This window comes from Gambusia affinis, linkage group LG24 (assembly GCF_019740435.1).
Source record: "Gambusia affinis linkage group LG24, SWU_Gaff_1.0, whole genome shotgun sequence".
Taxonomy (NCBI): domain Eukaryota; kingdom Metazoa; phylum Chordata; class Actinopteri; order Cyprinodontiformes; family Poeciliidae; genus Gambusia; species Gambusia affinis.
In genome coordinates, this window is record NC_057891.1 from 1,225,576 (window position 1) to 1,252,021 (window position 26,446).

The 26,446-nt window shown below is 46.1% G+C and overlaps 1 protein-coding gene across 3 annotated transcripts; it reads right to left on the minus strand.

Moving 5' to 3' along the window:
* Nucleotides 1-1,148: 1,148 nt before the first annotated feature.
* Nucleotides 1,149-24,698, minus strand: LOC122826987 (BCL-6 corepressor-like). 3 transcript variants are annotated; one of them, XM_044109432.1, is made up of 13 exons: nt 24,140-24,697; nt 20,634-20,725; nt 16,592-19,864; nt 14,569-14,719; nt 13,363-13,662; nt 12,217-12,426; nt 9,866-10,140; nt 8,735-8,893; nt 7,334-7,500; nt 6,713-6,858; nt 5,898-5,975; nt 5,486-5,669; nt 1,149-2,525 (listed from the first exon to the last, which is right to left on the minus strand). In XM_044109432.1, the coding sequence occupies exons 3-13, from the start codon at nt 19,838-19,840 to the stop codon at nt 1,403-1,405; spliced, it is 6,042 nt and encodes a 2,013-aa protein (XP_043965367.1). In that variant the 5' UTR covers nt 19,841-19,864; nt 20,634-20,725; nt 24,140-24,697; the 3' UTR covers nt 1,149-1,402. The 3 variants fall into 3 exon arrangements, with proteins under 3 accessions (XP_043965367.1, XP_043965368.1, XP_043965366.1); XM_044109433.1 differs by having other exon boundaries at nt 20,583-20,725; XM_044109431.1 differs by lacking the exon at nt 20,634-20,725 and having other exon boundaries at nt 24,140-24,698.
* Nucleotides 24,699-26,446: the final 1,748 nt, after the last annotated feature.

A 26,446-nucleotide genomic window follows, 5' to 3' on the forward strand; every position in this document is an offset into this window, starting at 1 on the left:
ACCCAACAGACATGAAACACCCAACTGCTGAACCACTGATCAGAACCTTCTGACTGCAGGTTTAAACATTTTAAATGTTCTTCCTGTTGATTTAGTATCTCGTTATCTAAAGGAAGCAGCAGACTCACCTGGTTTATGCAGGAAGATCTTCCACATGCAGGAACCACAGCTGAGCCCAAGGTGTCCAAACTGTCGGTCCGCCTCAAGACAATGGGTACCAGCTGCAGTAAATCAGGATTCCTCCCGTAGCTGTTACTGGTTAGCGAGCTTCAGGATGGTCTGCTTTAGGTATACAGTCTGTCATGAAGGCAGAATGAGCTCAGTTCTTTATTTTAACACAACATGAAGGAGAAAATCTTAAAAAGACTAAAATTAGTTCAAAGATCCTCTACCTTAAAACCTCTGCACCAGTCGTGTCCAGTGTCCTGCCTGTTTAGAGTAGAGACAAGAGGACCAGAGTCGGACACCCCTAGTCTAAGTTAAGTACTCATGATGACATCTAATAGTCAAAGTAATCCAGCAGACATAAAAGATGCTTCATCCTTCAGTTGTCCTTCAACATTTTGGTTTGACCTCCTTTGGGCATACAGAGTGTCATAAATCTGAGGGATAAACTGGCTAACAAAACACTTTGTTTGGTTTCATTCTCAGTGAACTGGTTAGCGAACTGGTACTGAAGAAACTACCCTTGGCTGAAATTCACTAACCTGTAAAGCCTTGCAGCTGTTTTACAAATCGTCTGATGTTAACTGCGGATGCCAATGGCTAAAAATATGCCAGATATCTTAACTGATTCTTTAGTGAGCTTTTCACTTCAACTTACTGGTCTAAATATTACCGCGTCGTAGCTTCGTCTGACTCAATGGGTCAAGAAATTGCCATCAGCTGTCTATCTTCCCAAGAAGGCAGCGGATGTTTGGTCTGTACACACACCATTAATCCTCAATCTCTACAACACCAAGTACAGCAAGATAGGGCTAGCTAGAAACATTCTGGTGACAGTAGATCAAAATGAATGAAATACCTTGTGAGCATGGTGGCCGTTCCTCTGAAGCATGTGGAGTCCTCTACCAGACCCTCTGATCATCCTCAGTCATGTTGGTCCCACTGGACCCCGGCGGACTGAGCAATAACTCATGTATTCAAGGTTTCTTTGTGTCTTTGTTTATTGAACAGTGACAAAAACCAACAGGATGCCTGAACAGAGCCGGCGCTCTCACCATGCTAACACAGAGCCAGTCATATTTACATCAGGTCTCTGCCCATAAATAAAAAACCTTTACAGTTTACAGTGAACAGATCTGACAGACAGCCAGTGAACACGATCCAGAGTCTACAGCCTGTTTTACAGTCACATCCACATCATTGGCTACCAGTTATTTCTGGTTGGTCGTCCGTCATCTCATGACCTCGTTTTGACCCGAGAACTTTTCCCCACCACTTTCCCCGAGTCCTTCTTAATGTCTCTTTGAATGCTGGCAATTTTCATCCCCAGGTCTCTGATGTGGACTCTGACGTTGGTCAGGTTCCTCTGCCAGGCAGCGTCCAACTTTAAGGAGTTACCCGCCAGGCTGAGGCTCTGGCAGGTAAGGTTGGCGTCTCTCTTGGGCGTTGTGGTGGTTCCACCACTTCTCTTTGTTTCCTGAAGATCCCATGAGTCCAGCTTAGAGCGGCTGGAGATCTCAAACGTCTTACTTTGCTGTGGTACTTCAGACTCCACATCGGTTCCTGCTTTACCGTCATTTTTCCAGATGTTTGAGTTCATTTCTTCTTTTAAATGTGCAGGATTTGAGCTTCCTGTCTTCTTGTTTCGAACTGGAGCTGGTTTCCGTTCCTCCGTAATCGTTTTGGTTTCAACGTCCCTACTCCTCAGTCGCTGTTGTTCCCACATCTTTCCTCCATCCACAGAGTTCAGTTTAATGGATGGAAGTCCAGAGGGTTTTCTTTCTTTGGACTGCTGGTCCCATTTTTTAGAATCTGGATTAGCAGACTCATGGATGTCAGGATCCAGACCAGAATGTCTCTGTGGTTCCCACCAGCTAGCGGTAGCTGTCATTCCTGGCTTTGTTGAAGTTGCAGCCTCAGTTTTGTGTTGATCCCACAAGCTGGACCGTCCTGAAGGTCCTGAAATAGACTCTACAGTCCTGGGACTCCTGTCCTCTTCCTGTTCTGCCGGTAAAGCCTGTGTAAGACATGGAGGTTGCCCCGGTGATGGCGGTGGTGTTGGTGGGGGGGAAACATCCAGAGAGTCCCAGCGACTGTCCACAAACTCCAGGGAGGAGCCCAGCATGCCGGCCAGCTCCGGGGTGGCCTCCACCAGCTCCAGAGGGTCCTTCACATCCGGCCTGAAGGAGGCCAGTTCCTGCTCATCTGGACCCGTCAGCAGCTGGGACAGGGACACCTGCCGGTAGAACTCGTCTTCAGGGATGGACTGAATGTTGAGCTGTGGGAAGAGGCGCCGGAAAGAACGAGACGCCATCCGAAGTCGACCAAGAACGTCAGCCAGGAGGAGCCAGTTTCTGGGTCTGGAGGGAGGAAGGACAAGAACATCAACGAGAGGAACCGACCGAGCCAAAGACTTTTCTCAGAAGACACTTTATGTGTTCTGCAAAGGTAACGGTACCAAGTGGACTGGAGCTGGTCCAATGAAGGTACCGACAGAGCCAAGTGGGTTTCAGTAAGACAAACGATGCTGCCAAAGTTTAGACGTTTAGACGATGTAAAACTGTTTATCTGCTGTTGGAACAAAAACCCAATTCTGAAAAGGCAGAACCAGAACCAGAACCAGAAAGTGTCCTAAATGTCAAAGCAGCAGGAAGAAGAAAAAGAGTCTGCTCCGCTTTTATATATTCTGCTGCTGAAGCTGAAAACATCAATCCAGGTGTTATTGATTCACAATGTCTATCAATGTGTGTGTGTGTGTGTGTGTGTGTGTGAAGGGCAGATTAGTGCATACACCCCCAGCGGTAGACAAGGCCACATGTTGCTTTGCAGCCGGCTGCAGCCTGAATGCTAAGCAGCTCGGTGAAACGCGCCGCCGCCCGGCGGCCTTGTTTCCAGGAAGACCCATTAATACGACATCAGACGGCGCTGAGGAAGAAGAGGAGAAAAAGAGAGGCGGAGAGGAGCGACAGGGGAGGAAGACGGAGTGGAAGCCAATTAGCTGCGTCGCTACGGCGATGCAATCCTTGTTAACGACCTCTCCGTCTGTCCTCCCTCTGCTCCTCGGAGGATGTTTTTTCCTCTCCCTCTCACCCCGCCCCACGCTGCCTACACTCCTTCCTCCTCTCCTTCCTCAGCCTCTTTCTGCGCCCTAATTGGTGTCTGGGTGTGAAAAGACACGTTAGAACAACAAGCAGGAGCGTGAAGGAAACACTGAATGTTTGTAGGAACGGTCTTCCCCTGGACACACTCCTTTAGGACTGCCAGACCGGAACCAGACCGGAACCAGACCCGGTGGTTTTCTCTTCCAATGAAAAAAACTCTGCCAATATTCCACTAATGTAGGAAAAACTACATTTTGCAAATAAAAACATTTCCTGTCGTCTTCTTCGTCTTTCTGTCAGTAGTAACATCTGGTTGTTGATCACGACGTACGATGTGAAAAAAGTTTTCGCTTAGTAAAGAAAAACTTTCAGTTTTTCTAAATTGCCGTTTTATAAATTAAGCAAATTTATTTTCATAATTCCAATTTGCGTTATTTTAAGGTGAATGGAAATGTAGATAGGTGCAGCAGATGGTTAGCTCAGTTAGCATGCTAGCCTAGCATCCATTAGCATTGTGGGAAACGAAGGAATTTGTCACAGCAATTGTAGGCAGTCGTAGCCTTGACTATGAAAACTCAACTGTCTGCAGACATTTTGCAGGAAGTCGAGAACATCTGAAGGTCGTTGGACGGTGACCTTTGTTTCCTATTTCTATGGCTGTAGTTTATTTCTAACTCCTGTAGTTTGTAGTTTCTATGGCTGTAGTTTATTCCTAACTGCTGTAGTTTGTAGTTTCTATGGCTGTAGTTTATTTCTAACTGATGTAGTTTGTAGTTTCTATGGCTGTAGTTTATTTCTAACTCCTGTAGTTTGTTGTTTCTATGGCTGTAGTTTATTTCTAACTCCTGTAGTTTGTTGTTTCTATGGCTGTAGTTTATTTGTAACCGATGTAGTTTGTTGTTTCTATGGCTGTAGTTTATTTGTAACTGATGTAGTTTGTTGTTTCTATGGCTGTAGTTTATTTCTAACTCCTGTAGTTTGTTGTTTCTATGGCTGTAGTTTATTTCTACCTGATGTAGTTTGTAGTTTCTATGGCTGTAGTTTATTTCTAGCTCCTGTAGTTTGTAGTTTCTATGGCTGTAGTTTATTTCTAGCTCCAGTAGTTTGTTGTTTCTATGGCTGTAGTTTATTTCTAGCTCCAGTAGTTTGTTGTTTCTATGGCTGTAGTTTATTTGTAACTGATGTAGTTTGTTGTTTCTATGGCTGTAGTTTATTTCTAACTCCTGTAGTTTGTTGTTTCTCTGGCTGTAGTTTATTTGTAACTGATGTAGTTTGTAGTTTCTATGGCTGTAGTTTATTTCTAACTCCTGTAGTTTGTTGTTTCTATGGCTGTAGTTTATTTCTAACTCCTGTAGTTTGTAGTTTCTATGGCTGTAGTTTATTTGTAACTGATGTAGTTTGTTGTTTCTATGGCTGTAGTTTATTTCTACCTGATGTAGTTTGTAGTTTCTATGGCTGTAGTTTATTTGTAACTGATGTAGTTTGTAGTTTCTATGGCTGTAGTTTATTTCTAACTCCTGTAGTTTGTAGTTTCTATGGCTGTAGTTTATTTCTAACTCCTGTAGTTTGTTGTTTCTATGGCTGTAGTTTATTTCTAACTCCTGTAGTTTGTAGTTTCTATGGCTGTAGTTTATTTCTAACTCCTGTAGTTTGTTGTTTCTATGGCTGTAGTTTATTTCTAACTCCTGTAGTTTGTAGTTTCTATGGCTGTAGTTTATTTCTAACTCCTGTAGTTTGTTGTTTCTATGGCTGTAGTTTATTTCTACCTGATGTAGTTTGTTGTTTCTATGGCTGTAGTTTATTTCTACCTGATGTAGTTTGTTGTTTCTATGGCTGTAGTTTATTTCTAACTCCTGTAGTTTGTAGTTTCTATGGCTGTAGTTTATTTCTAGCTCCAGTAGTTTGTTGTTTCTATGGCTGTAGTTTATTTCTACCTGATGTAGTTTGTAGTTTCTATGGCTGTAGTTTATTTCTAACTCCAGTAGTTTGTAGTTTCTATGGCTGTAGTTTATTTCTAACTCCTGTAGTTTGTAGTTTCTATGGCTGTAGTTTATTTCTAACTCCTGTAGTTTGTAGTTTCTATGGCTGTAGTTTATTTCTAACTCCTGTAGTTTGTTGTTTCTATGGCTGTAGTTTATTTCTAGCTCTGGTAGTTTGTATTTTTTCCCCGTTTCCCCGTCCTGCAGGACGAATCGCCTCTGTCCTGGTTTCTCACTCACCCCTGTGACGGCGCCACCTGGATGTTGTAACACGGGAGCAGAGGCCGGTCCGAAAGCTCGAACTCGAACACCTCCCTCCTGACCCGGTTCTCCTCCTCCATGCCCTCCTCTTCATCCTCCTCATCCTCATCCGGTCCAGGCGGGTCGGCCAGGATGTTGTACGCTCCTCCTTCGTAAGTCGACTCTGGAGGAGCAACAAAATGACATTCAAGTGGTTAGTTGGTCAGTCCTGTTGGGCCTGAACTCATCAACTCTGGTTCTGATCCGAGGTTCTGGTGGATCAGCCCTCTCTCCTCCTCAGCCTTTTTTTGTCCTGATTCTTCCTTTCTTTAGTTGTGGCAAATGAAAGTTCCTGAACCTTCGTCTGCGGTGGAGCCGGTGTGTGTGTGTGTGTGTGTGTGTGTGGACTCACCGCACACAGAGCTGCCGTGAAACTCCCAGCAGATTCCCGGATCGCCCTCCGACCTTCCCTGGATGTCAGACAGATAGTCTGCAGGCAGAGAGAGAGGCACAGCGTTAGGGGCGATCAAAGAGGCGACCAATCAGAGCGGACGAAGGCGGCGAGCCGAAAACAATGGAGCCACACACAGCGAGAGACGTGGAGGAGAGTGTGAGCGTTCAGACGGTGCCGACTCGGCGCTGAGTAGACGGAAGCTGGCAGGAGTGTGTTTGGGTGTGTATGTGTGTCAGAGTGTGTGTCAGAGTGTGTGTGTGTGTGTGTGTGTGTTTGTCAGTGAGCTGCTCCGGGATTCAGCAGCCGAGCCTCATTAAGCTCCTCTGGAGAGAGCGCAGGAAGAAAGAGATGGGAGAACAAATACAGGCGGGGATGGTAATCAGAAAGGCTGCCGAGCGAACGCTCACACACACACACACACACACACACACAGAGCAACACACACACACACACACAGCAACACACACACACACAGCCTGCTCCACGCTTTACTCCAACAGTTTTCGTCCGCTCTATGTTTATTAAATCCCCTAAATAAACGTTTTTTATCGTCTTTTACTGTGATTTTCTCTGAACCTGATGGGATAAACAGGAATGATGCAGCAGATGCAAACAGCAGGTCAGTCAGACAGTTGTTGGTTTGGTTCCACATGTTGATGAGCCTTTGAGCAAAGCGGTTACCCATCAGTGTGTGAAAGAGTTCCTGGTTCTCCAATCTACATGTTGGACTGAACTGATTATAAAACATGCGTGTGTGTAACCTGCTGCCTCACCTTCCAGGAAGGTTTCCATGGCAGCGCTGTGGGTCATGCTGAGCGGCCCTCGCCCAGAGTACGTGGTGAGGGTCGGGTCGGCGCCGCAGGCCAGCAGGAAGCGGACCACCTCCAAATGGTCGTTTTCCACGGCGTCGTGAAGCGGCCTGAGCAGAAACACGGACACGTTCAGGTGATACTAAAATCACTTCTGTTATTTATTCTGTTATAGAGACCAATTAGAAACAATTAACTAACAACATAATGAAATATTGTAACATTTACATTTTATTTGAGCTCAAACAGACTCCATATTGTCCAGGATCCGACAATATGCAGATGACAGTTTTCTATACATGGAACTGAAAACAACTAAACCTCACACACTCCATCTATTATACGGTTATTTATTGTATTAGTGTGAAGATTTACCAAATATGTAGCTATTAATAAAGTGAAATACTGTCAAAATATTTACATTTTATAATAAGCTTCATTTTAGCAGTTTGTTCATGAAGATTTGTCAATATGCAGATGACGCTTTTCCATGCACAAAATTTAAAACTAAAATGTTCCACTTGGCTGTTTTTCAAAGAGTTTTAGTAATATTCGGGTGTTTGCAGCTGAATCGGTGTTTCCTACCTGGTCCCGTCCTGAGAGCTGCAGTTGACGTCGGCGCCGTGTCCGATCAGCAGCTGTACGATGCCCAGCCAGCCGCGGGCACAGGCCTCATGCAGGGCGCAGTACCCGGCGTTGTCTCTGTGGTTCACGTCACACAGCCGGCGCTCCAGGCAGTACAGCACCACCTCCTGGAGAGGAGGGGACATGCAACCAAGTCTGTTAGCAACTGGTTGGCTCATGAACCAGAGCGATGGGGAGGCATCTCTTTTTCATTTGGGGCCACAAATTAAATCTTCTCTAACTGATGTAATATGGCATTATACAGATGAAAACTAATTTGATTTGACTAATAAAATAATATTTTAGCACAGCTTTTCCGTTTTTGAGGGCCACATAAACAGCTTTAGCGGGCCAGATCTGGCCCATGACCCTCAGGTTTGACATGTGCCATACCGCCTGGAGGTCATGGAAACAAAGAAGGTTTTCAAAAATATCAAATTATTTTACTGCAGGAGACCAAGAAGCTGATGCTGTCAGGTTCTGCTTTTATTGTGAAGGTCATGAAGCTTCAGGAAGTGGACCTGGTCTGGAGCTGAAGGGGTTAAACGTGACGGAGAAGCTCCATCCTCAGACCCAGAGAAGAAACATAATGAAACTCGCCTCTGTTCTGATTGCAGCAGGAAAATGTGTGAGTGTGTGTGTGTGTGTGTGTGTGTGTGTGTCGGCATGTGTGTGTGCAGTGATGGATGACGGCTTCATTTGCAAACTGAGCTCGTTAGCTTCACCGCTGCACCTCAACGAGAAAGAGAGAGAGGCCGACACTCGTGAGGGCTGACAGGAGCTGTCGCACCACGCATGAAATATTCACACAGCGCTCCGTCGCGCGTGTGTGTGTGTGTGAGAGTGTGTGTTGCCTCTGCCTGATTTCCAGACAGCTGTTGAATCCTAACTCTGAGGTCTCCTGCAGCAGGTTCAGCCTCCTACACTTTAATCTGCAGATCTGAACTCAAACTGTCCTGATGAGGAGAATCAGCCTCCATTTGCATTTTCTTCAGACGGCTGAAGCCTCGCAGTTTAAACGCTGCAGCTCATGAAACACCACGCGTCGCTGCAGCTTTAAAGGAGGAAGACATTTGTCCGTTTGTCTCCTGCTCACAGTTTTGCATCAGCACAGACAGAAGAAGGAATTTGTTGAATTTGTCTGGCGTTTCCAACTCAGAAACAAAACAGTTTCTATCCGACTATAGAGCCAAATATTTACAGGATAAAAGCTTTGAAATGTGAAGCATTGAGAGTTAAAATGCGTCTGTATGCAGATGATAATGTCCTCTATATGGTCATGTTTCACTGTCAGGACCTGCCTGGTACTCTGGAGGTCCAGATAAATGACCTGCTGCAGCTGAAACATGGCAGGATGGTTACCTGGTAGCCCAGCCGCGCGGCGCGCTGCAGCAGAGTCTCCCCGACGTTTTTGTTCACGATGAGGCGACGGACCTCCGGAGGGACGGGCCGAACCGACTGCTGGGTCTCTGGAGAGGCGGGGTTCTGATCAGGGGAGTTGGAGGAGTCCAACTGGGAAACCTGAGGATGTCATTGAGGGAAACCACGTGTTAGCATTAGCATTAGCATTAGCAGTCACTCAGGTCGACTGGTTTCTTCTGGATCAGGTTTTGGTCTGAAAATAAATCGTCCAGCTTTACTTTTTTTGGGAACTAAAACTTTTTGGGGCGTTCTGTTCAGATCAGAATCTCATGAAACCAGAACTTGTTTGGTTCTGAGATCCGTTTGGTCCAACGTCTGGTCTCATCTGTCTACAGCCGACATCGTTCTGTAGAGTTCGAGCCCTTTGGTTTTTTCTGTACCGTCCCTTTAAATGAGCGATGTTTTGATCTTGTGAAGCTGAACTCATCAACATTCCTGGCAGCGCGTTTCTCCTGAAGCAGGTAAAGACAGATGATGCTCCTGCTCCCAGCTACAGACGTCATGGCAACAGCAGGACGACGTTAATGTGTCTGCGTGCGCCGACGTCTGTCAAACCACGACGCTCGCCGCCACGCATCAGCAAACAGGAAGTGCGCTCTGCCCCGGAGGGGAGTGTGTGTGTTTACTGGCGGAGGAGGATGGAGTGTGTGTGCCCCGAGGATATCTGCTGTACAGCAGCTGTCAAACACACACACACACACACTTCAACACTGTTCTTCCACCTCAGTCTGTTCCTGGTTTTAGTTTCCAGGATGTTGGGCCAGTTTTAGATCGGTTCTGGACCGGTTCTGGACCTCAGTCCGTCTCTGGATCCTGACAGATCTCAGGTCGCTTTTCACCGTTTCACTGAAACTTTTCCTATAAACTCATTCAGCATCAGCAGGAGAAAAAGTGAAAATCTGTTGATTTTGTGTGAATTTCTACGATCACAGGATCTTAAACACCAGAAGGACAGAAGAGGGGAACCCAAACGTCCATCTGGGTTTGGTTCTGGAGTCCCTCTGGGTTTGGACCTGGTTCTGTCTCGTTGGACCTTTCTCTGATGTGCAGACGATGTTGAACCCGACCCACCTTCCCGCTCCGCTCCTCATCATCACTTCCTCCTTCGTCTTGCTCCGCCCCCAGAGAGTGCTTCATCTTGAAGGGACGCTTGCCCTTCGGCGCGTCGAGGCCGTCACCATGGAAACGGAACAAATGATGGTCGCCCGGGAAGGACGATGGAGGAGCGCAGACCTTCAGGCTCTCCCCGGCCATCTGAGGTTTGTCCTGCAGTCGGGTCGAGGTCGTGGAGGTCAGCGATGGAGGAGCCTGGTGGCCACCAGAGGGGGGCGGAGCCACGTGGGAAACTACAGGAAACAGAACAGGAAGTGGATCATCAGTCACCTGATGTGGTACTTTATGGACAAATGAAAAGTTCTGGAGAGTCTAGATTCTAATTTTTTATTTCTAGAGGTCCGATCTGATGGTTGAAGATCCTGAAGAGCAAATTAAAAACTTATTGAATTATTTAGCAGCAAAAATATTTTTGAATTGAAAACGTCTGTTTGGTTGATTCTAAATGATTTTTGATTAAAAGCGATTGATTTATTAGTTATTTATGAAAGTCTGGGTTATAAGAACCAGTTGGTTTTATGGGGCTGAAGCTCCTGGTTTCACCCTGACGCTCCAGCTCTTTACTTTCTTTATTTCCTCCTCTTAGGCTCTCAGTTAGCAGGAAATAAAAGCCACATCAGAGGTAATGTGTGTTTATGTCTGTAATTAATCCCTGGAGCATATCGGCATGACGACGCTCCATCTGAGGAAACGGCACCAACAAAGAGACGGAGGGGGAGGCAGCTGTTGCCACGGCGAGCCGGCGGGGCGTCCCGCCGCCATCAGCTGATGAATTATTCATGAGCCAAACACACACAGCAGGAGGAAGACCATGACGAAGGTGTGTGTGAAGCTGCCCAACAGGAAGTTGTCATTTCCTGCACAGCAACAAGCTAACCACTCTGATTGGCCTCTCAGCTATGACATCATGTGACTCACTGGCCTTGACCCCAACAATTAGCTGGTGACCCCTGACCTCTAAAGAGATGGCTGAAAATGTTTATGAAGGGATGACCCGTTGGATGCAGGTTGGATGAAGGTTGGATGAATTGTTGGATGCTGGTCGATGAACTGTTGGATGAACGTTAAATGGATGTTGGATGCAGGTTGGATGAACTGTTGGATGCCAGTTGGATGACCCGTTGGATAAAGGTTGGATGAACTGTTGGAGGAACGTTAAATGGATGTTGGATGAAGGTTGGATGAACCGTTGGATGCATGTTGGATGCCAGTTGGATGTATGTTGGATGCCAGTTGGATGTATGTTGGATGCCAGTTGGATGTATGTTGGATGCCAGTTGGATGCAGGTTGGATGCCAGTTGGATGCCAGTTGGATGACCCGTTGGATAAAGGTTGGATGAACGTTAAATGGATGTTGGATGAAGGTTGGATGAACCGTTGGATGCATGTTGGATGCCAGTTGGATGCAGGTTGGATGAACTGTTGGATGCCAGTTGGATGACCCGTTGGATAAAGGTTGGATGAACTGTTGGATGAACGTTAAATGGATGTTGGATGAAGGTTGGATGCCCAGTTGGATGCATGTTGGATGAAGGTTGGATGTATGTTGGATGCCAGTTGGATGCCCAGTTGGATGCCCCGTCCAGCCAGAGTTCCTGGGTTCTCAGTGGAGTTCCACTCGGTTCTGTTTTTGCTCTCATGATGTTTTATTGGCTCAAATTTATAAAAACATTCTTTTCTCTTTAAAACTTCAAAATAAAAGCTTCTAATCCAGATTGCGGTTTCTTTTTCTCTAAATCCAGCTGCTGTTCCTCAGAGCTTCAGGGTCTCTTCCTCCTCCAGGTTGGGCTGAAGGGTTAACTTCATGAACGCGTCGTTTAAGCTAAAGGTTACCATGGCGATACGTCTGAAGGGGTTCAGGACTGAGCCGATCCTCCGGGATGAGGAGCGATCGGCTCCACGTCTGGCTCTAATTAGATTTCTACGTCTGGATTTAAACCCAGTCTGACTGCAGAGGGAACCGGAGAGCAAACAGAGGAAGAGGAGGAGGAGGAAGAGGGGGCTGCTAACGCGGTTCTGAGGGGTGACAGCTCCATCTGGGAGATGTTAGACGGCTATTAGCGCGCCACGAGGCCCGGCGGCTCCGTAAACACACGCAGGAACACACACGGCGCCGGCTGTTGTTCCAGGCGTGCGCTCTGACAGTCAGGGGAGGAAGAGGAGGGGGAGGAAGAGGAGGGGTCAGATTTCATCAGCTGGAACAATAAAAGCTCCAACAGACGTTTCTCCGTCTAAACAGGTGATCCAGCCTCCGTTACCATAGCGATTACAGTTTCTACGTTCAGAGGAACAACCAAACATGCTTCACCTGTCGCAGCGTCCCGCCTCAGGAACCTGGGCTCACACCAGCTGCCGTTCACCTCTGACCTCTCAGGCGACAACTTCCTGTCCAGGTCTGTGGATTTGTCCCCAGAGGGCAGCCATTGGCTAAGCTCTCCGGGTGGGCGGGGCTTGTTAAGTCGCAGGCCGTTTAACTCGATGCGGACCTTCAGCTTCTTCACGTCGTCTAGAATCGAGTCTGAAGATGAGCAGGGGGTCAGAGGTGAAAACAAATAATACAAAAACAATAAATATAAATATATTTCCTAAACTCTGTCAGTTCAGGATATAAACTCAGAGTCATCTGCATAACAGGAAACCTGGGAGCAGAAAACCTAACAGGAATAATCTGGATTATTCAGCCTGTCGAAGGAAAGACAACGGGTTCATTTCTTAAAGTTTCTCCACATTACAGTTTAGCTTCAGAGCTAAAAACTTAGCTTGATGCTAAATATTTAGCTAGCAAATTATAATTTTAGGTTGAAGTTAAATATTTAGTCATATTTGACTGTGGTATTCATTAATTTACTACATCACTACTTAGCTTGCTAGCTAAATATTTAGCCTCAATCTAAATATTTAGCACGCTAGCTAATATTTTGCTAATATTTAGCAAGCTAAATATTTAGCTCTAAATAAATATTTAGTTAAGCTAAATATTTAGCTAGCTAAGTAACTATTTAGCTCGGAGCTAAATAAATAAAACCAGTGGTTGGACTACAAACCCCACAGGAACGCTGCAGTAAATCAGTTAAATTCTACCAATAACATCTGATCCTAATTCCTGATTTTAGCTAATAAATCTGACTTTCCAGGTTGAAAATCTGCTTCTCCTATTGGCTGAAAACTGGTGGCTGTGTGAATGACTGAGTGAAGAATGTCTACAGCAGTGCTTCTCTATTCCAGTCCTCAGGCCTCCTGCTCTGCGTGTTTTAGATGAGCCTCTATTCGAGAGCAGCTGATTCTAATGATTGTATGACCATCAAGTTCTGCAGGAGCCTGTTAATCACCACATATTCAATCCAGGTGTGTGGCAGAAGGGAAACACCTAAAACATGCAGGACAGGGGGGCTTGAGGACCGGAATTGAGAAACACTGGTCTACAGGAAGTGACCGGATCCGGATCGGTTCCTACCATTGGTGACTCGGACTCTCTTGGTTGGACTTCCTGTCCCGCCCTCGTCCCCTCCCGCCTCGCCCCTCCCTCTCTTCTGGCAGCCGCTGATGATGCTGCTCTGATGAAACGGCTCCAGGCTGAATATTCGCCGCCGGCTCATGGGGATGTTTGGACTAGACCGCAGAGCGAGCCGGTTCCCCTGGAACGGAGCTCCGGACCCAAACGGCTGGATCTGATGGTCGTCCCTGTCCTGGAGGACAGGAAGTGGCTCTGTGTGGCGGTAAAGGTGATGTTTGAGAGAGGAGGACCGATTTAAACCTGGGAAGAAGAAAATAACTTCAGCTCAACGGAAATATTAGCAAAACTAAAAGTTTGTTTTGATTTGAATCTCAGTTTTAAGGAGAAACAGCAGATCTGGAATATTTGGGGATTTTGTTGTGGTAACAATGTTAGTGTGACCTTTGACCTGCTGAGCGTAGAGCAATGAACAGCCTGATGACAGGAAGTAAAACGTTTTACCACCAGGTTATGATTTGTGATGTTTCAACAGTTTCCAAGCTTTTCCTTCAGCAGTGGAGTCTGGAGCAGTGACTGCTGGACAACCTGCTGCAGGTCCGGTTCTGGTTCATGTAGAAACCACCAGGTGAAAACTAAAAACATTTCTTCATGATCAGAACCTTTTGACAGATTTTAAAGTTTGTCTTTACTCCAAATCAGGGTTCAGTTTGTTTCTGATCTTCAGACAGAAAACCCTGGAGCCGTGCTGCGTTCAGGAACATCAAACCAGCAGTGTTATGTTTTCACAGCCACCCGTGGCGCAGCAACACGATGAGACGCAGCATCGATGGTTCCTGTGGAACCGAGCCGGGTTTCCGTCGGGATTACGGAGCTCTAATGGTGCCGACGTGTGAAAGTGTCGGCGACGTTTGGCTTCCTGCAGGAAACGAGGGCAGCGCTGCGCCGGCTTTAAAAACAGACGGGTGCACTCAGAGTTCAGATCTCTGTGTGTGTGTGTGTGTGTGTGTGTGTGTGTGTCACATCTCTAAACACACACACAGTCTGACTCGGGGGTGGGGGGGGGGGCTCAAAGAGACAAAGGAAGTGACTTAAAGTGAGTTAAATATAACAAAGTGAGTTTTTATGTCCTTTTTTCTTGCTGTGTTTCTGTAGGAGCGTGCACGAGAACGAACGAGCGTGCACGTCATCCGGCTGAAATCCTCTTACCTCTCAGAGTCTCGGCGGCTGCAGAGGGAGTTCCTCTCCACTCCCCTCCTCCCTCCTCTCCGTTTTCCCTCTCCTCCTCCTCCTCCTCCTCTTCCTCCTCTCTTCCTCCTCCCTCCCTCAGCTCCAGCTCAGAGAACTGCAGCATGGCGCGCTGAGACACAACGAAGTGAGAACAAAATCTGGGTTTGTGTTTGTTGGGTGTGAAACAGCAGAGCACCTTCTGGTTTGCACCGGTCCGCCGACCCGTCAGCCGACTGGTCAGCCGACTGGTCAGCGACCCGATCCACTGCTGGGTTCTGATCCAACAAAACCAGAACAAACCTCAGATCCACACAACCATAAATCCTGATAACATCAGCAGAATCCAGCCGAGATGAAGAGTTCTGGATCCGTTTTGGTGAAAATCACAGATATTTCTGTTGTTCTCTCAAAGATCAGCGCTGATTGAAACTCAGTCAGCATCAACCACTGAACTTCCTTTAAAGAAACGCCGCCGGTTCACAACCTGATGGATGTTTTTATGTTTGACCAACATAGTCAAGCTCTTGTTTTAGTTCCTTTCAGTTTATGATTCATTTATTTGCTCTGACTGAACAGATTCAAGTTGTTTTTACGTTAGTTTGTGAAGTTGTTGGTGGGTTTAAATGTGCTGCTGTACTGGAGCAGTTATTAAATAAACGTATGATTCAGAGCATTAATGTCTGTTTTTCTGTATCGTTTGAGCCGATGCTAATTCTGAGATATCTGTGGAGAAAATAGAGGATCTGTAGTTTACAGGATGTTTTCATTCAGATCATCAGGACTCTTCACTGCTGCTGCGTTTTCATGATGTTTGATTTGTAAATCAGAATCTGGGACAAAGAAAGTTATTTCCTTCCAGTTTGGAGTCTGATGAAGCAAAAACTGTCCTGAAACATGCCAACACAGATGATGAATATAAAATTAGCATTAAGCTCAGTAAACGGAGATAAACTGCAGGTTTAGCTGTGAGTCTTCCTCCTCTAACCTGCGTGGAAGCAGCTTCTCGTGTTCAGCCTCCCCCTCCTCTCTGTCGCACCTCCATCTGCCCTGACCACAAACCCATTTTAAAATTAATGGCCCGTGAAACGACCTACAAATCCATCCGGCGCTGCGGCCCGGATCCGCCGGCACCCGGAGGAGAAGGACGAGCGAGTTAATGAGAGCGCCGCCGTCCTTCAGGAGCCGCCGGCCAGCCGGCTGACAGCAGAACACGCAGCGCTGGTTTCTCCACGCTGAGATCAGGTTTCTGCAGATTTTATCAGAGACCCAGAGCCGCTCTGCTGTCACATAACCAGAAATAAAACTGTCATGTCATTTATATCCCGTAATACTGCATCCAGAACCCGAAATAAAGATGGAGAAGAAGAAAAACACCATCCTGCTGCTCAGAAACATTCAGACAGAGAAATCCCATCCTGAGTTCTGGGTCCGATCCATGGAGAACCGGCAGGTCCAGGAGGGATTTAAACCCAGAACACCACAGCTGGCCCAGCCATCAGGAAATATGAACCAAGGTCCAGTGTGAACGTCCTGCATGTGTTCAGGTTGAGACCAGATGTTCCCTCGGTAACTCATAGTTACTGAACTAAAGACGTCTACGGATTTTAACTCACTGGAGAAAAACTGAGCAACTACCACAAAGTTAAATAATCACATATCTAATAAATAGTCCAGCAATATTAATTCCTCAGATCCGACCTTCAGTCTGACATAAAAGTGAAATTATTCCCAGGAAATCGTTGGACCTGTGAAACATTTGATATCAAACCATTGGTGCTCATCTGATCATGGCCTAATCAAAACCTGATGAACTTCACCAAGACCTGAACATAAATCTGACATACGGTACCATCCTGATTTACAGCAGGAATAATTCACCAAATGAAGTTTCTTTTCTGAGTTAAATTACGTTTATGATCCTGGAAAACCAATAATCTACCAAACAACAACAGGCTGAAGGTATTCATGATTATTTAAGTAAAGAAGTCAGACTTTCTCCTACCTGTAGAGGACTTTGCTCGCTGACATCAGAGAGGAGGTCAGAGGTCATGTCTTTAAGATGGCCGCCCACACAGCCAGGGGAGTTTGTCATCTTCTTGCTGAAGCTTGACTGCCTGTTTCTGCAGCCATCAGAGTCTTCAGGGTCGTCTTCCAGGAGAGTTACATTATCCTGCAGATTCTTCCCTTTGTTTCCACAGCTGGCCTTGATGAGAAGGTCTTTGTCAACATGTGGGGTCAGGTTACTGTGAACTCCATCGGTAGCCAAAAGGTTCGGACCAGAAGGGCCTTCAGTGAAACTTCCAGATGAGGAGAGCCTGTGGTTGCTGTTTGTGAACAACATGAGACCATCTAAGGCGGCATTCCCACTGGTTGGGCTGGTTTTTCCAAAAGCCGGAGCCCTCAAGCTGAAACTGGGCCATGTAGCGTTGTGGTTCTCACCGTTCCCAAACGGTTCAATGTCGTTTCCACAGCTTGAAACAACAGAGTTTTTATTTTCACCAGGCGAACAACTGAAAATTCTGGGTTCATTCACTGATACCTTCAAACCGACATTAATGCCACTTGATCCCCCAACGTTTGGACTTCTGTCTGTGGTACATGTTGGGTCTTTGGGGTCAATGCTCAGATACAGGGAAGGCCGAGAGTTTGTGACTTTCTCAGTTGGGAATCTGGGATTTAACACGCTCCATGATGGGACCTGAGGACTGGAATCATTAGAAACCAGTCCCTTACTGGTGGATCCTGGACTTTCAGACAGATCACCACCAACCAAAGCTGGAGTATTTGGACTGATGATTGTACATTTTGTTTCACCAGAACTACCTTCACCACCGTTGGGAACCAATGAGACTGGATTTTCTGGAGGGCCGTCACATTTACTTGAAGATTCAGGCTGTGCTTCCTGTGAAACAGCTCCTGGTGTCACTGTGGCATCGCCACCAGAAGCTTTAGAGTCTCTGGAGAACTGCCAAGGGGACGTTCGGGCACACTGCATTGTCAGCTCTTCTGGGATGTCTGGAAATGGACTTTCTGGTTTCTCCTCTTCTGAGAGTTGTTGGCTACCAGAAGGTGAAACATAACAGCTGGATGGAGTCTGGGCTAGCGAGCTCCGACTCTGCTCTGCATTCTGGATCCATTGAGATCCTTCTGGAAGCCATGACTTCTTGCCTTTGAACTGGTTCCCTCCACTGGTTCCCTGTTTGAGGGGAACTTCCATGAGAGGGTTGCAGTTGTTGTCATTTTTCTCCTCATGTACCAAATCAATGCAAACTACATCGTCCCTGGCAGCAGACTGGGTTTTATCTGGAGCTGCTTTTGAAGCTGGTTTCTTGGTTTTCTCATTCTCGTCGTCATTCTTGTAACCACGGCTACCATCCTGCCTTTTCTGATTCATGAATTGTTCTTCATCTCTGGTTTTACTTTGGATCTTGGACAAATTATGATTTGGATCTTTGTTTTCGAGACCTGGACAGTCAGACATGGACGCCATCTTATCTGAGCTCTGGTAAGGTAATATTCCATACGGGAGGCCATGTGACTGGTAAAAGTTGCTGTTGCCAAGCAACAGTGGATGGGGGAAGACGTGGCCCTTGGTTGTCATTCGCTGCATTGACAGAGTCTCAGCAACAGAGTATGGGACGTAGCGGTTAGCATAACCTAAACTATGAGGTAGGTAAGAGTCCCTATGAGTTTGGTTGGAGGAGTTTTTGTTTTCTGGGTTGAACTGTTGGTACTGTGACGGATCCGGTTGGCTCTCTTTAGAGTCGGGCTTTGAAGGATTTTTACTCTGTTTTCTAGAGCAAGTTTCCCCTTTGCTGCCTTTTACAGAATCAGCAGTAGAAACTTTGGGCCATTCAGGTTTTGATTTGGAGGCAGGAAATTGTCCAGAAGATGCCGTACTGGGAACACTGGTTAGCTGCCCCACAGATTCAGATGGAACTGGAGATTCCTGCTGATTCTGAGTAATGTCCACTGCACTACTTGTATTTTGGGAGCAAATGTTACGGTCAGTGATAACCCCAGAGGTCATTTCATGATCTGAGGTCAAAGAGCTAATGGGTAGAGGTCGTCCCTCTTTGAGGTCTTGCTTCTGATTGGCTCCTGCCCTGTAGTGAGATGGTTGTAAATACCCCAAACTGGCCACAGCTGGCGCTTTGGACGCGAATTTATTTGGAAATTCTTCCAACTCTTCAGCAGGATTTGCTTTTCCTTCCAGGTTTTTGGAAGCTTTCTGAGGTACAGCGGTGCCTGGTGACGTCTTTGCACGTGTTGAGTGCGTTTCAGCGTTGTAGTTGGAGTCTTTGGTATTACTGCTGCCTGAGTTGCGGCTGCGCTGGGAGGCCAGGTAGAAGGGATGTGAAGCAGGAAGTGAGGGCGAAGTGGCCTTCTTGTAAAGATGCTTCTGAGGATCTGAGGTGGCCGGTTGGGACACTGCAGATGAGTTAACGTGAGTGCCACTGCTGACGGCGCTCTTGGTAGAGCCAGATTGACACGCCTTTACATCACGCTGACACTCAGAATGCTCCCTCTGCATCTGGGACTCCTGGCGAGTCTGAGAACCGGGGCTGAAAGCAGAAAGCTCTTGAGGCAACTGTGCTCCAAAGCCCTGCAAGGTCTTGTCCTGTCTGTGGGGCGGAGAGGAGAGGACGGCCCGGGTGAGGTTGACTGAGGACATCCTGATGGGATGAGCCAGTGAGGAGGCAACATGAGCCGGAGAGTATGGAGAAATGAAGAAAAGTCGTTCATCTCCAGGTGTGTTACTTCCAGTGGCACATAAAGTCTGATACGCCAGCTGCTGCTGGGTGAAGGGCGATGCAGACAAGAGGGACGTCTTGTACGCCATGTCCAGGAAGGGGTACATTGAAGCATCCATATATGGGCTAATCCAAGGCAACCGGAGAAAGTTACCCGCACCGTTCAGACTCCCCTCTGACTGCTTCTCCACAGGCAGAGACCGGGGGTTCAATCCCAGGCCATTCCCTTCTGCAGCAGAGACAAGCAGAGGCTTCTGCAGCCCTGGAGGAGAGTTTTTATATAGTTCAGCACATCCATTGACAGACTTCTGGCCTTCCAGAAGGGGTACAGCTGGCTTATACAGGAGGTCATAGCCAAGTCGCAGGGAGGCACCAGGATCCTGGGGCTTCTGTGCAGAAAGAGGATGGATGCCCGGGTAGATGAGTCCTCCATGGGGGCGGATACTTTCCCCCACCAGAGCGTTTCGGTCAATGCTGAGGGCTGCTAGGGGGTTCATCTTGTGAGCTGTTCTGGCATCTACCTGAAACATGAAAAGGAAAAGTAAGCTGCATTCATCGACAAGATTATTTTCCACAAATCATTGGATAAGTGGCTACTTCTACTAGAACCTAGCAAGTTCAGAACAGATGATGGTTCTGGTCAGAAACCAAAACATCTGACACTCCTAGCAACGACTAAAAGTAAGCAGACAGAGAAAATGGACATTAGAAACCAAGATCACTGGATGGGTTCAAAGTTTAGGTCTGAATGAGTTTGATGGAATATAGAATCCAAAGTGGCCCCAACAATCCTTTTGCACTTTAATGTGAAAACAAACAAATGAATCAACGCTGGTTTGTCCCTTTGGCTTTTTAAAGTCTGGTTGACTCAAAACCAAAGAGGTTCAGAGAGTCAGAAGAACTGCTGATGACCTCCAGGAACAACAAAGTCTGAGTGAACGTGGCTCAATATGGACGTCTCAGCATTTACTCAAAAGCTTTTAAATCTAATAATTTTGTAGTCAGTCACAATTTTGGAGTTGCAAATTTTTATTTGCACATTTTATAAAACTGTAGTGAATGATGCAACATTCAAAGCCTTTTAATGTTTTGATACATTCATTAAGAAAAAGTGTTTCTATATTTCATGCACTGATAAAGGAAGGGTGCTTCTGCAGGAAATAAACCAATAGTTCTCTACTTTCAGGTCAACATCTGGTCAAACTAGTTCTATCAAACCCAGTCAGATGGAGCTTTAACCTGATCTGCAGTGAGAAGAGCTTTTGGCCCAGAAACATCAGTGAGGCTGACCTTTCACCTCTCCATGCTCTGGACCCGAATACCTCTGGTTTCAGCTTCAGATGGGACCGTTTGCCAGGAGGACAACGCTCTGGCCACCATGTCTGCAGCCAGAAGGAAAACAGAACCAACATGAAGTTAGACTGGTTTTAACTTGATCCAAGATGGAAATATATTTAATGGAGAGTTCAGAAAGTGAGATTTAAGGCAAATGGTCAATTTTCATGGTCCAAACCAACCTCGTTTTATAAGTCATGGTCAACATCTGCATTATATTGGTCAACTAAAAGTTGTTTGAGTTAAAGTAGATAACTCAAAGAGTTCAAAACATATCAGCCCTCCTGACAGGAATCGTTCTGTCTGCTGTCCCAGCTCAGAACAGGAGCTCAGAGAGAACCAGTTCACCTGGACCACAGTTAAATGTCAGCAGGAAAACAAAGCTGCTAACCAGGAGCTAGCAGCAGTTTAGCACCAGAACCAATTTGGTAGAAAACGAACAAAGTGTCCTGAAAGAACAGTGAGGATCACACGCTATGCTGATGATACTGTGATATAACTCTCCAAAGGACAAATTAGTGACCTATAATAGTTAATAAATATAACCATAGTCAACATGTCATTATATATTCTGCAATAATGAATAGTTATTTAATCATAAAAGTTGCTTTCTCAAAAAATATCTAGAGAAGACAAGATTTCTGAGTAACTTTGTCTTTCTGGCTGTTTTAATCAGAATTTCCCTTCATTTAACTGTAAAAAAATGAATCTGTAGTGATGAGAAGTATTTGTTAACATACCAGTACATATTATTTTTATCAACATTTTGTCCTGGCGCCATAATAAATTCAGTTTAATATGAAATGAATTTCAGAAACCGGCACTGGTGACCAGTTTCAGTCGAAGTCTGAGGGGAGGTTTTGTTTTTCTCTTCAGGTCAGATTTTCTCTGCTCAGTCTGGTGTGTGCGCTGCACATTCCAGCTGCAAACACACACACACACACACACACACACAAAGAGCCTGGAAACTGACGTGTGTGTGTGTGTGTGTGTGTGTGTTGGTTTTATCGCCCAGCCGGAGGGCTGATAAGGCACGTCACCGCTTTTCCCGAGGAACTCATAATCCTACGGAGAGAAAACGTATCAGCGGCGCTCGGCGGATACACACAGCCGCCTGAAGGGCTGCCACACACACTCCCTCACACACGCTCCCTCACACACACACACACTCCCTCACACACACTCCCTCACACACATACACACACACTCCCTCACACACATACACACACACTCCCTCACACACACACACACAGTAATTGATGGCTGTTAGCAGGCTGGGATTTCAATAACAGCTCTTATCTGGCGGCTGCTGAAGGACAGCCGTGTGTGTGTGCTCACGTCCTCGCACGCTTGTGTGAACACATTACAGAGCCATCAAAGACGGGACATTCCAGCCCGGCTGCAGAGTTCATGTCAGGGTTCAGGACGCCTGGAAACACAGGCTGATGATGGATGTCCTCGCAAACACACACGGTCCTGCACGTTTTGCTCCAGCAGGTTTACAACCGAGGGGAAATAATCTGCAGCTTCCTGGAGGATTTTTCCTCCATGATGAGCTCTTTGTGTTCAGCATTTATTCGCTAGTGAACGTGAAATTTAACATCTGCACAGAGCTGAAACCATTTCTGCCATTTCGTCTGGTTATTTAGAGGAAAAGCTTCTGGTCAAAAAAAGATTAATAAATGTTACAAACCCAGACGGGTCTGTGTCTGAAACGTTCTGTTGTTTCCTGCTCATATAGAGACAAAGGAATACAGCAAACAGCTAATGCTACAGCTAAGACTACAGATAACGCTACAGCTAAGACTACAGCTAATGCTACAGCTAAGATTACAGCTAAGTCTACAGCTAATGCTACAGCTAAGATTACAGCTAAGTCTACAGCTAACGCTACAGCTAACACTACAGTTAATGCTACAGCTAACGCTACAGCTAAGACTACAGCTAACGCTACAGCTAAGTCTACAGCTATTGCTACAGCTAAGACTACAGCTAAAGCTACAGCTAAGACTACAGATAACGCTACAGCTAACACTACAGCTAAGACTACAGCTAATGCTACAGCTAAGTCTACAGCTAATGCTACAGCTAACTCTACAGCTAAGTCTACAGCTAACGCTACAGCTAATGCTACAGCTAAGGCTACAGCTAACGCTATAGCTAACGCTACAGCTAATGCTACAGCAGTGACCTCACTGCACGCTTTCAAACAATAACTATATATATTATTTTAACATAGGTTACTTTTGAATCCAAAACAAATCAAGGTTTTCCACTAGAAAGATTAGTGGCTGATCTATTGTCATGGAAACCAATCAGTCTTCTCATAGCAACCATCATGGCAACCAGTTTTTACAGTTTCCTACCAGCAACATCTCTGCAACCATTAACAATCCAACAGCCAGTAACCATCAGTAAAAGGTCCAGTCCAGGTTTGGTTAACGTTGCGACAACAGATCGGTCCAACCCAAAGCAGTCCTTCCTATGGAGTCCAATGGTGGACCAGGTTTGGACTAGACTGTCCATCTTCAGAAGCAGATCCCTGATTTATGCAACATCAGAAATTTCCTGTTTCTGTTTTGGTGGTTTTTACGTAGAATCAACTGAAAACGGAGACGTCCAACTTCCAGGGACCAGTGGACACAGATACCAGAACCATGCAGGGACATTCAACTAGCAACATCAATTAACGTCTGCTGCTAATTGGTTAATTAATGCTGTTTGTCATTTGAACCAGAACCACCGGTCCAAACTGAAACCTTGAGATCCAACTGGATAGAAACTCCATTTATTTTTGTATTTCACCAAACAGCAGAAATCAGGACGTCTGTGGCTGTTAGCTTCTGCAGCTGCGCTAAGATGGTTTCCACTGTGAGCATTAGAGCTTATCATTATAATTACCGGTCTAATAATGATAAATTATGACGTCATTAAACTGAATCAACTGGTTTTGGTCATTTTTAGTTCCAGGTTTGTTTTCAGTTTCGATAAAAGTTATCATAAGTCTCTAATATTAAATTTTATCTGCTGTTTAAACTGTTAGTGTTTCTAGAGGAGGTCTGTTGTGTTTGTGGCCCCTGAACACCCGACTCAATTTCCGGGGCCTCCAGCTTTTTTACTAAATAAAGCAACGAAGAGCAAACATGTGGTAGACTTTATATTATCTACAAAATGTAGAAAAGCTGAATATTTTAGTTGTGATATTTACGCTGGAAACAGGTGAATGAGGAAAACAAACAAAAAATAAATCACCAATTAAACAGTTACAGTTTTACTTTATTTTCTGATTAAGTTTCTCAAAGATTGAGATTCTAAAAGCTGAACCAGCAGCAGACAGAAACTCTAGAACACTTAGATCTACAGCTGCAGAAACCAATTAAACCTGAACGCCACATCAATTAAGCCAATAATCAATCAATATTACTGATGATATGATCATGTTTGTAACTCATCAAACCGACCTGAAGTTCTCCATCACGGACCCGGATCCTCCTTCCGAACCGAACTTCCTGTTCTTTCAGCTCGAACATCCATCCGGTTAAAGTCGGAAATCCCACAAATCCATCCTCATCGACCCGCGCGTGCGGCGACGTGCGCGCGCTCAACAAACACCGAGAGGCTCGCGCTTTCTTCCTGTTCCGTTCACGCGCTCCTCCATGTAAACACAAAGGGAGGCGTTAATGAGTTACCTGTGGACGCGCGCGCACACACCTGAGCACGCACGCGCCACGCCGCGCGCGCGCAGAGTCCCGCCAGCGGCAGTTAATCACATCCAAACAGTTTCTGCGGTTGAAGCAGGAAAACGCGGAGCGGCAGATTTCTTCCACGCGGGAACAATCCACGGAGTGGCGCGCGGACGATCCCACGTCCGAGCCTTTCTTCTCGGTCCGTCGCGTGCCTGAGTGTGGAGGGTTTATCCTCCTCCTCCTCTTCCTCCCCACGCGGACTCAGCCTCCTCCGCCGCTCACGCGCTCATGGATCAAATGACTCTAAACGATCAGTGACGTTCCCAGCGCCAGATTTTCAAAATAAAGCACCTGTCTTCTGGTTGTTGGAGCTCATACCCGTCTAACAGAACCCGTCTAGGAGAACCCGTCTAGGAGAACCCAGTTATAAGCTCGTAGAACCGGTTCGGTCCAGAAACGCCGCTGAAGCGGGTCGAAAACAGAACCGATGTGAACTGAAGGGCCAATCAGAGAGGAGGAAGCCATTACTCTGAAAGCAGCACGGAAAGTCAAATTACATTTTATATCATTTTATAGTCACCAAGTTCTCCAGGATCCTAAAGAACCATCCTTTGGTTCTCTTGGACCGGGTCAGAAACCTGCAGAACCTCCATCAGTAGGAATAGAAGTTTTCCTAAAACACATCCAAGAGGAACACCAGAGCAGGACGGAGGTTCTGTTCTATAAACACATTAAGTTCATGTTTCAGATGTTTGCTGATCCATTAAAGGAGGAATCATCATCAGGCTCAGCGCCACCTGATGGATACAGGAGGAACTGCAGCGGTTCTGATCCTGGTTTCTGTTGGATCAAACCGGGTTTCTGGTTCTGCTGAAGGTTCTGGTTACTTCAAAATATGAACCATCATCTTCATCAACATCAACTACTGTCATTATGACCAGTAAATAAGGAGCTGAGAGCTTTTATTTTGAAAGGACAGCAACATTTCATTCTGATTTTGCAAAACAAAAATCCACTTTTTCATTTAATATGAACAGAACTTTTTATTTTATGCATAAAGTTGAATAAACAGATAATATTTGGTGTATTTTTCAGGTTCTGGGTTGAAGCAGAACCTTCTGGACCTGAACTCCTGACCGGACCGGTTCTGATCCAGAAGGTCTGGAAGTTTGCTGAATTAATAAACATCATTCAGGAACTCTGAGCTTTAATGTGTAGATGAACAGCTCCCCCATGTGGATCAGTTCAGTACTGCAGCAGAACACCGAGTAGAACCGACAGAGGAGCGGGTCAGAAGAAACGGGTCCGGACGGGTCCAGTTGGGTCAGAAAGGTGTGGAGATGATCAGCTGTGGTATCAGACAGGCCGTTGGGTTTACAAAGGCCCACCTGAAACCCATTTGGGTTTCTGGACCCAAACGGGTCTAGAAAATATTCTCCACATCATCAGCAGCGGATATATTTCAGCTGCTGCTGTCTTTCTGTCGTCCTCTGACCTCTGACCTCTGACCTTAACTCAAAGGACAGCTGACTCTCTGGGTGTTTTCTGACTTTTGGGCCGGTCTCTGCTGACAGGAGGACGGTACCATATGTCTGGTACCAGGAACCATTCAAGGTCTCTGATGTTCAGTTGAGTCGCCTTCACTTCTGGTGTCCTCCAGGGGGAGCCAGAGGGACATTTGGGTCTTGGTTCTTCTGGAGTGCTGTGACAAACGGACCAACAGAACATTTAGAATCAAGCAGCCATGTTTAGTTCTGGTTGCAGCTGATCTCTAAACGGTTCTGTCTGGTTCCGAAGAGTCCGGACCGACTGCTGGTTCCATACCTCAGTGGTTCTGGTTGTTAGTGTGTGTCGGTGTCAGCAGGTCATGGGATAAGATCTGAGCAGGCAGCAGAAACTTTCAGTGGAAGTTTTAGGAAACTGGGTCTGACCTCTGACCTTTGTTTTACAGAGGAGTGATGATGCAGCACCAGCTGACCCTCAGCAGGTTGACTCAGAATCAGCTGGCTGAGTAAACAGCAGCTTCAATCCAGTAAATATGACTTTTATTTCTGATGCTGACGGCGTTGAAATCGTCTCTAA